General features: G+C 44.1%; 1 protein-coding gene across 4 annotated transcripts in view; it reads left to right on the top strand.

Moving 5' to 3' along the window:
* The window catches only part of eea1 (early endosome antigen 1), a 130,196-nt gene that overhangs the window by 17,410 nt on the left and 95,245 nt on the right, over positions 1 to 17,541 (top strand). For 3 of the 4 annotated variants that reach the window (XM_078553672.1, XM_078553673.1, XM_078553674.1), the window contains 4 exons: positions 12,021 to 12,142; positions 14,577 to 14,631; positions 14,726 to 14,791; positions 17,058 to 17,097. In XM_078553672.1, the coding sequence (XP_078409798.1) occupies positions 12,021 to 12,142; positions 14,577 to 14,631; positions 14,726 to 14,791; positions 17,058 to 17,097 (283 nt within the window). The remainder of the gene's footprint in view (positions 1 to 12,020; positions 12,143 to 14,576; positions 14,632 to 14,725; positions 14,792 to 17,057; positions 17,098 to 17,541) is intronic. The other variant, XM_078553675.1, reaches the window with a different exon arrangement.

Here is a 17,541-nt window from a genome sequence, read left to right as displayed (position 1 = left end):
ATACTGTAGGTTGCTCTCTTTCAGGTGAGGCTTTGTCCTTAATCACCACTTAATCCTTAATCATCAATCCTCTTATCCAGTTGTGATTCTTTCTGGGCAATTTCCTGTCTTGGCTTTCCCAACAAGCCTCACATGAAGTGAACTCCAATAAATTTTAAAAAATAATTCATTCACACGATGTGGTTGTCACTTGCAAGGCCATCATGTGCTGCTGTAGTCCTTGTGATGTAGGTAATCCATCAATTACTTTTTCCACAGCAGCTTGGTACAACTGACTGGTCTCCTAGACCATTTCAGAGGGCAGTTGAAAATCAGCAACATTGCTGTGGGTCTGGAGCCACATATAACCTGGACCAAGTAAAGACTGCAGATTTCCTTCCTTAAAGGACAACAGTGAACTGGCTGGGTTTTTTATAACAATCTTGTAGTCGAAGGAGCAGCATTAGTTTTCACATGTACACTGAAACACCCAGCTCTACATCATCACCACCTCTCTCGACAACTCCACTAAATTATCAGGCTGCATTTCTGACATCCAGTATTGGATGAATAGAAATTTCCTCCAATTGAATATTGGGAAGACTGAAGCCATTATTTTTGGTCCCCACTTCAAACTCTGTTCCCCAGCAACCGACCCCATCCTTCTCCCTGGTAACGGTCTGAGACTGAACCAGTGGTTCGCAACCTTGGTGTCACATTTTCCCCTGAGATGAGCTCCTTACCACCCATTCACATTATCACCAAGACTGCCTATGGTAACATCAGTCAACTTTTCCCCTGCCTCAGTTCGTCTTTGCTGAAACCCTCATCCATGCCTTTGTTATCTGTAGACACGACTATTCCAATGCAATGCTGGCTTTTTAAAAATTCATTCACGGGATGTGGTCTTCGCTGGCTGGGCCAGCATTTATTGCCCATCCCTAGTTGCCCTTGAGAAGGTGGTGCTGAGCTGCCTTCTTGAACCGCTGCAGTCCATGTGGTATAGGTACACCCACAGTGCTGTTAGGGAGGGAGTTCCAGGATTTTGACCTAGTGACAGTGAAGGAACGGTGATATATTTCCAAGTCAGGATGGTGAGTGACTTGGAGGGGAATTTCCAGGTGGTGGTTTTAAGTGCTTTTCCGTCCATTGTGAGGTTTTACTTGGAGCTGGTCCCTTCCGACACGGTGTGCTTGGCCTGTTCCCCAGGCAGCAGCAGGTGCATGGCGGTCTGGGTCTCCCAGAAGCTGATGGTGCTGTGCTTGTTGTAATGGGTCAGGCAGGAAGCTTCACCTGCGATGCGCTCGAAAATATTGTTCACGAACAAGTTCATGATGCTCATGGCCTTGGAGGAGATGCCGGTGTCGGGGTGAACCTGCTTCATCATTTTATAGATGTAGATGGAGTAACTCTCCTTCCTTGACCTTCGATGCTTCTTTCCGCCCTTTGCTGATGGTTTCTTTAAGGTTTTCTTGGCTGCCTTCTTGGGAGCTGGTTTCTTCTCATCACCCATCTTCAGTTTCAGACATGGTGGTGTTCCCATCTATCCACTGCCCTTGTCCTTCTAGATGGTAGTGGTCGTGGGTTTGGAAAGTGCTGTCTTAGGAACCTTGGTGAGTTGCTGCACTGCATCTTATGATGTTACAAACTGCTGCCACTGAGCAGTGGTGGAGGGAATGAATGTTGGGGGCGGTGGATTGGGTGCCAATCAAGTGGGCTTCTTTGTTCAGGGTGGTATTGAGCTTCTTAAGTATTTTTGGAGTTGCACTTGTCCAAGCAAATGGAGAGTATCCCAACATTCTCCTGACTTACTGTCGAAGGAGGCTTGGTGAATTCCTGCAGCGCATCTTGTAGATGGTAAACACTGCTGCTACTGTGCATTGGTGGTGGAGGGAGCGAATGTTTCTGGATGAGGTGCCAATCAAGCGGGCTGCTCTGTTCTGGACCTTGTCAAGCTTCTTGAATGTTGTTGGAGCTGCACTCATCCAGGCAAGTGGGGAGTATTCGATCACACTCCTGACTTGGTGCCTTGTAGATGGTGGACAGGCTTTGGGGAGTCAGGAGGTGAGTTACTTGTCGCAGGATTCCTAGCCTCTGACCTGCTCTTGTAGCCACAGTATTTATATGGCTGGTCCAATTCAGTTTCTGGTCAATGGTAATCCCCCAAGATGTTGATAGTGGGGGAATTCAGTGATGGTAATGCCATTGAACGTCAAGGAGTGATGGTTAGATTTTTCTGTTGTTGAAGATGGTCATTGCCTGGCACTTGTGTGGCGTGAACGTTACTTGCCACTTGTCAGCCCAAGCCTGGATATTGTCCAGGTTTTGCTGCATTTGGACATGGGCTGCTTCAGTATCTGAGGGGTCACAAATGGTGCTTAACATTGTACAATCATCAGTGAATCTCCCCACTCTGACCTAATGATGGAGGGAAGGTCATTGATGAAGCAGCTGAAGATGGTTGGGCCGAGGACACTACCTTGAGGAGCTCCTGCAGTGATATCCTGGTGCTGAGATGATTGACCTCCAACAACCACAGCCATCTTCCTTTGTGCTACGTATGACTCCAAAGAGGAGAAAGTTTCCCCCCGATTCCCATTGACTCCAGTTTTGCAAGGGCTCCTTGATTCCACACTCGGTCAAATGCTGCCTTGATGTCAAGGGCAGTCACTCTTCCCCTCACCTCGGGAGTTCAGCTCTTTTGTCCATGTTTGAACCAAGGCTGTAATGAGGTCAAGAGCTGAGTGGCCCTGGCGGAACCCAAACTGAGTATCAGTGAGCAGGTTATTGCTAAGCAAGTGCCGCTTGATAGCACTGTTGATGACCCTTCCATCACTTTATTGATCGAGAGGAGACTGACGGGGTGGTAATTGGCCCAGTTGGATTTGTCCTACTTTTCGTGTACAGGACATACCTAGACAGTTTTCCACATAGCCGTGTAGATGCCAGTGTTGTAATTGTACTGGAACAGCTTGGCTTGGGGTGCCAAGCTCTGGAGCATAAGTCTTCAGTACTATTGCCGGAATGTTGTCAGGGCCCAGAGCCTCTGAACTATCCAGTGCCTTTGGCCATTTCTTGATACCACATGGAGTGAATCGAATTGGCTGAAGACTGGCATTTGTGATGCTGGTGACCTCTGAAAGAGTCTGAGATGGATCATCCACTCGGCACTTCTGGCTGAAGATTGTAGTAAATGTCTTGTCTTTTGCACTGATGTGCTGGGCTCCCCATCATTGAAGGTGGGGCTATTTGTGGAGCCTCCTCCTCCAATGAGTTGTTTGATTGTCCACCACCATTCATGACTGGATGTGGCAGGACTGCAGAGCTTAGATCTGATCCATTGGTTGTTGGATCGCTTAGCTTTGTCTATTACTTGCTGCTTATGCTGTTTGGCATGCAAGTAGTCCTGTGTTATAGCTTCACCAGGTTGACATCTCATTTTTAGGTATGCCTGGTGCTGCTCCTGGCATGCCCTCCTGCACTCTTCATTGAACCAGTGTTGATCCCCCTGGCTTGATGGTAATGGTAGAGTGGGGGATATGCCGGGCCATGGAGTTTCAGATTGTGTTCGAGTACAGTTCTGCTGCTACTGATGGCCCACAGTGCCTCATGGATGCCCAGTCTCGAGTTGATAGATCTGTCGAAATCTACCCCATTTAGCATGGTATTGCCACACAACACGATGGAGGGTATCCTCAATGTGAAGGTGGGACTTTGTCTCCACAAGGACTGTGCGGTGGTCACTCCTACCGATACTGTCTTGGCAGATGCATCTGCGGCAGGCAGGTTGGTGAGGATGAGGTCAAATATGATGTTCCTTTTTGGTTCCTTCACTTGCCACAGACCTAGCTATGCCATTTAGGACTCGGCCAGCTCAGTCAGTAGTGGTGCTACCGAGCCACTCTTGCTGATGGACATTGAAGTCCCCCACCCACAGTACATTCTGTGCCTTTGCATCCTTCAGTGTTTCCTCCAAGTGGTGTTCAACATGGAGGAACACGTAAAATCAGCCGAGGGAGGGCGGTACCTGGTAATCAGCAGGAGGTTTCTTTGTCCAAGCTTGATGCCATGGATGCCATGCCATTATTTAAATGGGGAGAAACTTCAGAATGCTACAGTGCAGAGGGATCTGGGTGTCCTCGTGCATGAATCGCTGAAAGCTAGTATGCAGGAACAGCAGGTAATGAGGAAGGCACATGGAATTTTGGCATTTATTGCTAAAGGAATAGAGTATAAAAATAAGGAAGTGTTGTTGCAACTGTACAAGACATTGGTGAGACTGCACCTGGAGTACTGTGCACAGTTTTGGTACTCTTACTTGAGGAAGGATGTAGTTGCATTGGAGGTAGTTCAGAGGAGGTTCACTAGATTGATTCCAGAGATGCGGGGCTTGTCTTATGAGGAGAGATTGAGCAGTTTAGGCCTATACTCGCTAGAATTTAGAAGGATGAGAGGAGATCTAATTGAGGTATATAAGATGCTAAAGGGGATAGACAAAGTAGACGTGGAGCAGATGTTTCCCCTTGTGGGGCATTCTAGAACGAGTGGCCATAGTTTTAGGCTAAGGGGTGGTAGATTTAAATCAGAGATGAGGAGGAATTACTTTTCTCAAAGGGTTGTGAATCTGTGGAATTCACTACCTCAGAGTGTAGTGGATGCTGGGACGCTGAATAAATTTAAGGAGGAGATAGACAGATTTTTAATTAGTAACGGGTTGAAAGGTTATGGGGAGAGGGCGGGAAATTGGAGTTGAGGCTGAAATGAGATCAGCCATGATTGTATTGAATGGTGGGGCAGGCTCGAGGGGCTGAATTGCCTACTCCTGCTCCTTATGTTCTTATGCCATGAGACTTCATGGGGTCCAGAGTTAATGTTGAGGACTCCTAGGGCAACTCCCTCCCGACTGTATACCATTGTGCTGCCACCTCTGGTGGGACTGTCCTGCCGGGGATGGTAATGCCCTTGAACGTTGAAGGTTTCATTCTTTTTTTGAGACTTTGCAGTGGTTTGAAACAACTGAGTTGCTTGCTAGGCCATTTTAGTGGACATTTAAGAGTCATCTACATTGCTGTGGGCTGGAGTCACATGTAGGCCAGGCCAGGTAAGGATGACACATTTCCTTCCCTAAAGGACATTAGTGAACCAGATGGGTTTAAACTTTTAATTCCAGATTTTTGTTGATTGTAAGTTCCACCACTGCCGTGGCGGTTTGAGGCCGGGTCCCCAGAGCATTACCCTGGGATTACTAGTCCAGCAACAATACTGCTACACCATCACCTCCCCTTTGCTGGCTGGTTTCCTATATTCTATCCTTGGTAAATTGAGGTAATCCAAAACTCTCGCGCCTTGATTGTAACAATACCCGTTCGTTCCCCTATCATCCCTGTGCTTACTGACCTACATTTGATTCCGGTCAAGCAAAATCTTGAAAACGGGATGAGAATTTTAAAATTGAGTTGCCCCATAGCCTCGACCCTCCTTATCCCTGTAATCTCCTCCAGCCCCACAACTTTCTTAGATATCTACACTCATCTAATTCTGACCTGATTGTATCCCTGATAATTACTCCACCATTGGTGGCTGTGCCTTTAGTTGCCTAGGCCCAAAGCCCCGGAATTCCCTCCCTACACCTCTCCGCCTCGCTACCTCATTTCCCCTTTAACACACTTCTTAAAATCTACCTCTTTGACCAATCTTTGGCCATCTGACCTATATCTCCTTATGTGACTCAGTCATAATATTGTTTTTTAATGATACTGTGAAGCACCTTGGGACATTTTATTATTTATTGCTAGATTAATGTAAGGTATTGGTTATTAATACACTGTAACCTCGCCATGCTTTGGACCAAGTCATTTCTGGATTTCAGAATTTTCTGGATTAATTCTCTGGATTACTTGTCCAGTAAAATAAGCACTGTGCTGCCTCTTTTTAAAAAAAATATACGGAATGCTTTGTGAATCTGCATATCACTCTTGTGGAACATTCACAGATAGAAAGTAGTTTCCATTAGTAGACCAATTCCCATGAACTATTACTTAAATTCTTTTATGTATAGTGAGTAGGATGGATTGCAAATGAGCACCCTAATATTGTGAAGCAATGAACTGAAGACCACCAGAGGCTCAGAGTACTTTGTCCACTCGATAAGGTGGTATATATAAATTTTAGCCTGAAGGCGACTGTCTAGCATTGAAGTAAATAAATGTAAGTTACTAGACAATTACACAGTAACAGAAAAACTGAGTGAGGATCTAAGAGAACAATACTTGGCTTATAGACCATACATGTATTATATTCCTGATAGCCAGCTGGTGAAGGAATAAACCAGAGCCGGTCTTTACTTGGAATAGATTTATTCATAGAGTGAAACATTACAGGTATATATCCTCTGACTCCACTCCTGTGTCAGCAAGTGTCTCTTTAAATGTGCCCCAATCAATGCCCCCCACATCTATGTACTTAAACCTCAGTTGATACAATTAACAGCCTGAGCTTTCTCTTTTCACTCTCGGGATGTTGGTGTCACTATTAAGGCTGGCTTTCATTGCCCATCCCTAGTTGCTCATGGATTGTGATGGGCTACTTTCTTGAACTTCCTGGGTAACAGTTTGATATAACTGGCTTGCTGCACAACTTCAGAGGGCAGTTAAGAAATGACCTTTGGTCTAAAATAATAGAGTCACAATTCTAGGTCATTGTCAGTAAAATTTGACTGAGTGAAATCAAAATTGACTCCATATCACCCACCTTGATTGCCTTGTGCGGACAGTTAAAGTCAGTGTATTGACTCTGCGCTGCTGTCTCTTTTTTCTATTGGTGTCGGAAGCAGATTTGTCTGAAGATGATCCTGGATTGTTCAATGTTAAGGGAATTGAGAAGGACATTAACCATTTTTACCACTTACGGTGTGAATTCTTAGACAGTTAATTCTGCTATCGGATCATAACAGAAACCATGACTAATGACTTTTAGAAGTCTGCCAATTAATAATATCCATTATCGTTAACAGCCCCTAATTTAATGACACTCTTTGAACAAAGCTGTTGCAACACTTACATATCAAACTATCTGTGTGCTTGCCTGTAGACAGATGCTCAGTATTAGAAACTGGGCTGTTTTATGTATTGACTGTACCCTGGTCACAAAGTCAGAAGAAGTAAGAGCCATTTTTTTTTAAGTTGAGTCTACAATTCTATTTGGTGAAGTAGCACACTAAGGTTTTCTCTGACGCATCTAAATCTACTCAGTTTAACCTTATTGACTCACCAGGGTAATTACTCAAGGGCTGTAAAGCTTAACCTATTGATTGCAATGCCGACTTTTCTACAATGACCATGTACTTCTGATGTTCAACAGTAATAACCTCAAGCATTCTTCCCCGCGCCCCCTCCAAATAACTGGACTGTAATTATTAGAAACTACAGTTGCTTTCTTCTAAGATCCAGTTTATAGGAGCTCCTGAAAAGAATAAATGAATCAGAAATGAGCTCTGTGGAGAAGCATACTATTACTCAATCCACATTTTCAGGCAAGGAGATATTAATGTTCTTAGGATTGTTGGATCCAGATCCTCGTACCATTTAATGACAGAATAATTGCTCCTTGCTCCCCTCAGTACCCTTCAATGTGACATTGGACATGTTGTATAATTTCAATTCTTCACTGACCTTGCATAGGTCTCTGCAGCCACCTTGTGTTGGGGGGGGAAATCCATTGGAAATCAATTATTCATGGACTCTGGGTGCAATGGGGTTCATCATCCCAATGGCTTCGTTGCACACTCTACCATAAGTCTTGACTTTGATGCATTGGGATTTGAAGAAAAGGAAAAGGGTGGCGCATTCTTAATTTGCGAGACCAGGTTCAGAAGAGCAGTAACATTGTTAGTGACAGAGAGAGACTTTAGCTGGGTAAGAGAAAGGTTTGCACTGACACAAGAATTGCTCAGGCTGGAATTTCTGTTGTTGAAAATCTAGAAATGGAAGACCAGGGTTGGAACGAGCCTCCCAAGTATTCAAGTCTTGTCCAGGGTTGGGATTCACATGACGTTGAATTGTTAAGGGAAGAAGAAATATTTGGCATGGCGGAGGAAAGGGTTTATAATAAAGAGCTTCAGCATTGGAGGATATGTAGGAAATCTGAGGTCAGTGAAGATAGTAAGGCTAAGAATTTTGATACATGTAGAAAGACTTGAGACTGAATTCACTGAAGACGGCAGCAACTGGTTAGGTTTGCTAGAGGCTTGTATAAATAGTGTGCAATGATCTCCATTGTCCTGTTGAGAGGCTTGAGGAGATTGAGGTTGAGATTCTGTCACTGCATGATCAGAGGATTGAGGGCAGCGAGCACTGCGTCAGTATTAAGACCAGAGGCAATCGATTGCAGAAGAGTGGATTAGACTTTTAACAAGTGAACCTAGGTAAAGGGGTGTAGCGGGAGAGGGGACAAAGCTCTTGGGGAAAGGCCCAAGTTAACAAGGAAAGTCAGATGATAATCCATGAACTGCATAGAGTGAGGGAGAGCTGGAGACCTGTGAACAGTGTTGGTGAAAGGCCATTTGATGGTAACATGTTTTATAGCGCGTGGACCCGGGAATATTGCCACAGGCAGAATCTATTTTAGACGATGAAGTATGATTCACCAGTGTTTTCAGGAGCAGAGAACTGCAGAAGTACAATCAGGTGATGGTCTCCAGTGGACTGGGTGAGCTGAAGCCTACATGGACCATCATGTCTCACAACAGGATCTCAATGGTAGAAGTGATAGATGGAGAGTTTGCTGCTAGCCTAAAAGGTAAGAGGGACCACTGTTCTTCAGGGTAGACTGGTGCGAGGAAATTTCCTAAGAGCTAGTCAGTCAGCTAGGGAATAGAAGAATTAAAACCAGAGAGAGAGGTAAATTTAGCAGCTGTTAGCTTGAGGAGAGAGACCTGTCATCAGGATTGAAGTTCTTATTGAAATTCCAATCTGGAATTTCCTGCACTCCTCCAATTGTGGCCTCTTCCACATCCCTGGTTTCCTTGGCCTCACAATTAGCAGCTACGTCTTGGCTGCCTAGGCCCGAAGCTTTGCAACTTCCTCCCCAAATGTTCCAGCTCTCCCTCTAAAACCTATCTCATTGGCTAAGCTTTTGGCCACCTCTCCAGATGTCCTTGTAACTTGGGACCAAATAATGCTTGAATTTCCCGTGAGAGCCTTGGGATGTTTTCCCAAAAAGAAAAGAAAGAAGCACATGCATTTATATAGTGCCTTGCAGAGCCTCCCAAAGCACTTTATAGCTAATCAGGTACTTTTTGAGTGTTATCCCTGCTGTAATGTAGGAAATGCGGCAGCCAATATGTGCATGACAAGATCCCATAAACAGCATAGGATAATGATCAAATAACCTGTTTTAACGATGATGGTCAAGGGAAAATGTTGGCCAGGCTCTTTTTTGAAATCTTTTGCATCAACCTAGGATTAATGAGAGGCACTATATAAGTGCAGGTTGTTGTTGCTGCTGGAGACCAGAGAGTGAGGTGTCCGACATATCCCAGCTCGGAGAAAGGTTCACTGCAGCAGGAGAGGGAGTATTGCCACAACCTAGATTTGAGTTGGAGAAAAGTATTCAACGAAAAGTTGAGAGCTGGTGGCACTGGTGGGCCGGGAGGGGGGTGGTGGCAGCTGGTGGCACTGGCGGGCCGGGAGGTGGGGTGGCAGCTGGTGGCATTGGCGGGCCGGGAGGGGGGGTGGCAGCTGGTGGCACTGGTGGGCCGGGAGGGGGGGTAGCAACTGGTGGCACTGGTGGGCCGGGCAAGCGGCAACTGGCTTTGCAGCCTGTGGCCAAGGTGTGGAATGTACAGAAATTGAGAGTTCGGGATAAAGTTGGCTGGGACACTTCCCAGTGATCAAGAGAAGAAATGTGATAGGAACCTTTGCTGAGAGACAGACCCAATAGGTATTTTTGAATCAAGGTGCAGGAGCAAGTTTGACAGAAGTGGAATAATGGGATATTCCACACACCAAAAAGAATATTATAGGTTACTTTAGTGACATGGTCAGGAGAGTATAAACAGCATTTGGCACACGCGTCTAAAGTGGTGGTTTCCTATCTTAAACCTCATTGGCCGGTGTGCTCATGAAGCTAATTTTGTTCAGGGTGTTCCTTTTGTAATACCTCTACCTATTGGCCAGGAGGTAATCTCGCATCATCAAGGCGGGTGGTTAAAGCTTTAACACTGAAGTTTAGTTCTTCAGGCTAGTTTCTAACAGTAGCTGATCAGAAAACAGTTCAGCTATGAATAAATGATAGAATTTTGGTTTTTGGTCGTTGGCTTCCTATCCAGCAACACCTCAAATACTTATAAAATTCTCGCCCTTGTGTTCAAATTCCTCGATGATCTCACATCTCCCTATCTGCTTAACTTCCAATACCTGTGCTCATCTCATTCTGCCCTCTTTGTATAGTCAACTTCTATTGGTGGTCATGCCTTTAGCTGACAAGATCCTAAGCTCTGGAATTCCCTCCCTACACCTCTCTACCTCACTTGGCTCCTTTTAAAATTCTCCTTTATCTCATTTTTTATCACCTGCCCTCATATCTCCTTAGTTGGCCTGGTCTGGAATTTTATTTGATCACCCTCCTGTAAAAGCGTTTTGTGACATTTCACTACGTTAAGGGACTAACGCAAGTTCTCGAGTCGGACTGAATTTGACAGAGCTGATTGAAATGTTGTGGTCAACGTGCATTCTGTGCATTTCGTTGAATATTACTGCACTTATAGCTGTTCATTCACATTTGTCTATCCAGCAAGAGATTACAGCAGCTTAGTGGGGATAGCACAGTTTTTGTGAGTTTTATAAAGGAATGAAGCCGAATAATTCAATACAAAGTAGGACTTTTTTTGTTTGGTAACACTCCTTTAGATGTGTTGCTGTGTTAAAAGCGCCATATCAATGCAATATTGTATTTGATGGACAGGTGTGAAAAGGAGTCTTCAATAAGAAGTATCAAATAGTCTCAATGGATAAGTGGCTTAATATATAACTCAAAGTCCACTGTACATCTGGGAATCAAGTGGACTAGTATTTATTCCTCTCTCCCTCCCCTGTTACGGTTGTGGAGATAGAAGGACCTGCTTCCAGTCCTTGTCATTTGTGTCTCTACTCAGTCTAGAGTGATTCTCCCTTCAAGATCAGCCTGACCTCCAACCAGTTCCTAACTAAAACCTGAAACTCAGGCCTCCATTTTATCTTTCGGGCCTCATTTCTATAGTTGGGTTCTTACCTCATGGCGGGAGCCACAGCCTGGCAGGTGGGTGAGCGCGAGAGTTCGTCACCATGAGCAGCATGAGGCTGCAACCAGGGACCCAGTGGCAATGATCCCCCGCAGTCAGGTAAGCAGTGGGATGGAGGGAGGACACTCAACTAGAGAAGGCTGGAAATTTCCTTGTGGGACCTGGAGGGTGCGGCTGCTTTCACCCCACCCCCACCTTTGGCAAGCAAGGAAGTTTAAAAAGCTAAGACTTTCCTTACTGGGTTCTCTCCTGGCCCTCAATCCAGCTTGGTAGGTTCGGCCTGGGAGAGACCGCCCACTGCTATCCCTGCCCCAGGCCTTGGGTTAAAATATTTGCTGGAGCCTGATTTTCAGGGGACCCCAACAGATTGCCGGGGGAATTGGTGGTGGGGCGGGGGTGTTATTTAGAGAGAGTGGAGAGGTTAGAGTTTGTTGAGCATGGAGGATTTGTTGGGAGAGTTGACTGTAACACAATAATGGCTAGAGGTGAACACTCGTGCACAGACAGCATGCAATATTCATCGTCAGCTTCTGCACCAGTGAGTGCTTCAGTGTTGTAGTGGAATTGCATTCAGCCTCTGATTTCCCAAATGACCCTATGCGCTTGGCATGATCTGTTTGGCATTGCAACCTTCTGCTGTGAGGTGTTACGTTTCTTTGCTTCCCATTTCCAACAATGAACCTCTTTTGTCTGTGAGCAGTGATATTCTTGTGTGCGTGTACAAATATGCCTCTTTATTTTTGTGTCTACTTTCCTTTCACAGGGTTTCATTTGCCCACTGTGTATGAAGTCTCATGATTCAGCAGAAGATCTCTTCAAACACTATGATGCATTTCATGAACCGGGAAATGATTCTGGCCCCAGAGAAGAAATGGCTTCAAGGAGGTTTGTTTCTTCTTATGGAAGTTGCTTTCTGCTATTTTTCCGGGTTTCTGCTGACATATTGAGTTGATTTTACACCTGTGCTGCTTTGTTATCTAACACACTTGATGAAACATGGTGAAATCTGGGTGTTTAATCATTCACACTAGTTTATAAGTTTAAATGTCATCCTTTTTAAATGTCAGCCTTAGCTCAGTGCTAGCACTCTCTTGCTTTTTGAGTCAGAAGGCTGTGAGTTTGAGTCCCACTCCTGAGACTTGAGCACAAAACTCTAAGCTGCGGGGGATTGCTGCACTGTCAGGAGACTCTGTCCTTTGGCTGAGATGTTAAACGAAGGCTCCGTCTACCCTTTCAGGTGGATGTAAAAGATCCAGTGCCACTATTTCAAAGTAAAGCAGGGGAGGTCTCCCCAGTGTGCTGGCCAATATCACTAAAGACAGGAGATCTGGCCATTTATCTGATTGCTGTTTGTGGGATCTTGCTTTGTGCAAATGGGCTGTAGTGTTCCCTGCAAAAGATACTTCAAAAGGTACCTAATCGGCCCTTGAGCACTTTGGATTAAATCAAAGCAAATCAGGGCTAAACGTCTACCAAACAATGTGACCTGATGACCATCCGGAGCACACAGTCCCCCATTGTGAAACAGATAGCAGCTTACAATACTGCAAAGGCTGGATTGCCTTTATTTGTCAACTTGGTACTACACAGAATTCCATACTACCAACCTGTGTACAATTGAATTATTTTTAAATATCCTATGTGAGAGTTTTGTACAGAAAGCTTGGTGTATCATGTTTGTTCTCCCTTATTAAAAGAGACCTTTTACAGCTCACTTATTTGCCTCCTCACGGCTGGAATAAACATACTCGCACTCTCTGCATACCTTGTGAAAAATGTTAAGTGTTGTATTCTAAAGTTTTTGAAGCTGAGTTATATCGAGTAGATATGATTTTGATGCAGGGGATGGTAGTGTGGGAAGGAAATATTTGGATCTGACCTTGCCAGACAAAACAAAATTACTTCAAATGGCTCATGTTTCAAATTAGTATCATAGAATGGTTACAGCACAGAAACAGGCCATTCAGCCCATCGTGTCTGTGCCTGCTGTCTGCAAGAGCAACTCTGCTAGTTCAACACCCCAGCCTTCCCCTGTAACCCTGTTTGTTTTTTTCTCTTCCAATAATTATCCAGTTCCCTTTTGAAAGCCACAATTGGGTCTGTCACCACCATTGTCTCAGACAGTGCATTCCAGATCCTAACTACTTACTGCGTTTAAAAAAAAATCTTACGTTGTCTTTGGTTCTTTGTAGATCACCTTAAATCTACGCCTTGTAGTTTAAAACCTTTGCACCACTTTGAACAGTTGCTCTCTATCTACTTTGTTTAGATCTCTCATGATTTTGAACACCTCTATCAAAGCTCTTAACCTTCTCTGACGAGAACAACCCCAGCTTCTCTCATCTGTCCATGTAACTGAGGTTTCTCAACCCTGAGACCATTCACGTAAATCGTCCCTGCACTCTCTCTAATGCTATCTCATCATTCCTGAGCTGTGGTGCCCAGAATTGGACACAATGCTCCAGTTGAGGGTGAACCAGAGTTTTATAAAGGTTCACCATAACTTTCTTGCCTTTTGTTTTGTTTTGGAATCGATAAGGTTCAGATGGAAGCATTATCACTTCCGTTATCCTAATACCTCAAATGAAGTGAACAGAGTAGGGGGGGGAAGAAAAGCCTTATTAGTCCAACTGCCAGTTATGGGTTGCTGTTTGATCAATAACTCCCGTTCTTTTCATTGCAATACCCTGGCAAGCATTCAGAAGAACCATCCCAACTTTATTTTTAAAAATTTGTTCATGGGATGGGGGTGTTGCTGGCTAGGCCAGCGTTTATTGCCCATGCCTAATTGCTGTGGTTACCACATTGCTGTGGGTCTGCAGTCACATGTAGGCCAGACCAGGTAAGGATGGCAGATTTCCTTTCCCTAAAGGACATTAGCGAAACAGATGGGATTTTATGACAATTGACTATTTTTGACAATATATATTTTATTGAATTCAAATTTCACCACCTGCCGTGACTCTGAATACGAGTCCAGTGACAATGCCACTATGCATCCAACCCTGACTGGTTGAATTGTACTGACCAGCTTGGGAAGAACATCCCTTGTTTTTTTGTGTTCTCTCAAGTAACCTAGGGCACTCTTCTTTTGAAAGAAGGAGTTACGTATGTCAGGGGCTGTTTTGGTGTTTTCCTACGCTGCTGGCATTGATCATTATTTATAGCTGACGGTAAATTAATTTGAGGCTCTGTCGGGCAACCTGGAGATGGAGGGGAAGGGAGTTGCTTCTGTTTGTTGAGGGTACTAGAGTGGGATATGTGCATGATTGAGAAAGACCTGCCTTCTGACTATAATAATTTTGTTTCCCTTGTGCAGAGACGACCTCGCACTCCATCAACAAGAGGTGCAAGATCTGCAGGCCTCCTTAAAGGTTGGGATTTGCACATTCAGATTTCTGCAGCCCCACCTATTGCAAGTAGCCACTGGGGCCACTGTATTCAAATGCTGGTCTGTTTTTTCCACAGGAGGAGCGCTGGTTCTCGCAAGAGTTGAAGAAAGAACTGGAAAAAGTGCAAGGACAACTGAAGCAAGTAATTCCTTTCAAATACCTAAAGCACCAGGCTTTGAGATAACTGATCAGCTGGGTTGGAACCAGTGTCACAATCTGATTTGTGAAACCTCTTACACATTGAGCCATGCAACAGCAGCCTTGACTGACTGCCTTTATGATGCTTAGATTAGGGTACAAGAGCAGGGAGATCTGGGGTGTATGTGTAGAAAGCTTTAAATGTGGCAGGACAAGTTGAGAAGGCTTTTTTTTACTGTTTGTAAGATCATATGGAACCCATGATATCAGTAGAAATAGAGTAAAAAAACAGCAAGTTATCCTAAACCTCAATAAAACGCTGACTCAGCCTCAGGTGGAATATTGTGTTCTATTCACGTTCTATTGGACTCACCTTAGGAAGGAAGTCATGCCTTTGCAAGAGTGCAGGATAGATTTACTAGAATGGAATCAGGAATTAGGGACTTCAGTTATGTGGAAATAACGGAGAAGCTGGGATTGTTCCCTTTAGAGCAGAGAAGATTAAGAGGAGATTTAATTGAGATGTTGAAAAATCACAAGGGTTTTGATAGAGTGAACAGGGTAAAACCATTTCCGGTGACATGAAGGTGGATAACCTGAGGACACAGATTCAAGATAATTGGCAAAAGAACCGGGAGGGAAATGAGAATTTTCATTATGCAGCGAGTTGTAATGATCAGGGTGCAAAGCCTGAATGGCTGGTACAAGCAGATTCAGTAATAATTTTCAAAAGGGAATTGGATGAATAATGAAAAAGGAAAAAAAAAACTACAGGGCTATGGGGGAAGATCACGGCAGTTTCACTAATTAGAAAACAATCCTCAAAGGCATGATGGGTTGAATGGCCCCCTTGTGTGCTGTATGATTCTTTGATTGTTACAGGGAAATTGTACTTTATTAATAATAAACAAGCACAATTCAGTGGCAATCAGACTGAAGATTTATTGAATCTTAAGTCATGGTGATGAGTTTAAATGATTTGAGATCCTGTTCTGGTGGGGGGGGCACCATTTTAAAAAGAGAAGTAATGTATTTAAAAGAATTGTTTTTGAATTAATGACAGTGCTTAAAATAATGTGGTTAACCAGCACGCCAGAGGAAGCCAGCTCCCTTGTGTCTTAGATGCGCATAAATTCTGTGCTCCAATTTTTGGTGATGTACAACATCAAAGGTCCTAAAGATAAACTTTGGCTTGGATTTGCAGTCATTTTACTTGGTATCGAGTGTCACATTGCTTTCTGATCCAGAATTATTGGCACAACATTGGAATTGTCGAGATTTTTTTTAACGTTAGTTTGAAAGGATGAAATTGGATTTGAAATTTGAGATGGTAAATTTATTTTGTCACCAGGATTGGCTGGCGGGGGGAGAAGGGGGGTGGAACCTGAAAGAAGCGCTCAAACCTGCTGAAAGGTTTGAGAGGGTCAGAGGGGGAAATATGCCACCTGTAACAAGGAGACATAAGGGAGCAGTTGGGAGGAACCTTTCACCCAGAGTCTTTTGGAGTATGGCCTGTGTTACATGAGGCTGTTCAAGTGCAGCTGGGTCGAGGTATTTAAGTGGGAGTGACTTGAAGATTTTTTTTAAAGAGGGTGAGGAAATGAAAGTGAAATGCGGCTGAAGTAGGTCTGATGTGAAGTCAGCTGCAGCATTTTTCAGTTTTACTTCAGCTCTATTTGATTTGCATTTGGAAGTAAAATCGTTTCCGATTCCAAGTACTTAAAATTATGCAGTTCTTTGAATGGAGTATTGTCCAGTCCATTAGTCACTAACTGCAAGTGGCTAATTGAATGTGGCTAATTGCATTTCTGATAAGTCAATAAGCATGTGTAATAGGCTTGTGAAGGCTTGTAGGGCCTGTGATCTTAATGCTCCGATTTCGCATGGCATATGCATGTGAACTTTAACCTTTTTTGTCCATTTGCTGGTAAAATGGTGAGAGGAAAAGCAGTTTGTGTGCTTGTTTATTGATCAATGTGAGTGCTTTACTTCCCTGGTTCCTGAATGGTGGGCAATGTTTGCAGAGTAAATATACACATGTAGCGCGTTTGCCTGTATTGTCTGAATGTGTGAGATGTTTTGTACTAAAATTACAATATATGGTTACAATATTGTCACCATAGCTTCAGGTCAGATTTACACCGGACTACATTGAGATTGCTTCTAGAATTATTGCTGCATTATTTTATTTAAAGACACTCCCTCCGCCCCACTTGATGTTGTGAGGTGTTTAATATGCTGTTGTAAACTTGTTCCGCATTTCTTTCCAGGCATCCCTGTCCGGTGGAGTGATACCCCCTTTTCCCCCAGGTAAGTTGAGTTCCACTTAAGATCATTCATGGCACAGAAGGAAGCCATTCGGCCCATTGAGTCCACGTGAGCTCTCCGCGGAGCAGTCCAGTCAGTCCCATTCCCCTGCTCTATCCCTGTGGCCCTGCAAGTTTATCTCCCACGAGTGTCCATCCAGTTTCCTTATGAATCATTCATCATCTCTGCTAGCACCACCCTTGAGTTCCAGGTCATTACCAGTCGCTGTATATAAAAAAGTTCTTCCTCAGATTGCCCGTGCATCTCTTTCCCAAAACCTTATACCTATGTCCCCATAGTCCTTGTACCATCAGCTAATGGGAACAATTTTTTCTTGTCTACCTTGTCCAAACCTATCATAATCTTGGACACCTCTGTCAAATCTCCCCATAATCTCCTTTGCTCCATAGAACCATAGAAAAGTTACAGCACAGAAGAGGCCATTCG

This window comes from Cetorhinus maximus, chromosome 12 (genome assembly GCF_964194155.1).
Source record: "Cetorhinus maximus chromosome 12, sCetMax3.hap1.1, whole genome shotgun sequence".
In the NCBI taxonomy this organism is placed as follows: Eukaryota; Metazoa; Chordata; class Chondrichthyes; order Lamniformes; family Cetorhinidae; genus Cetorhinus; species Cetorhinus maximus.
Note: the sequence above shows the minus strand (reverse complement) of the source record. Positions and strands in the feature narration are given on the sequence as shown.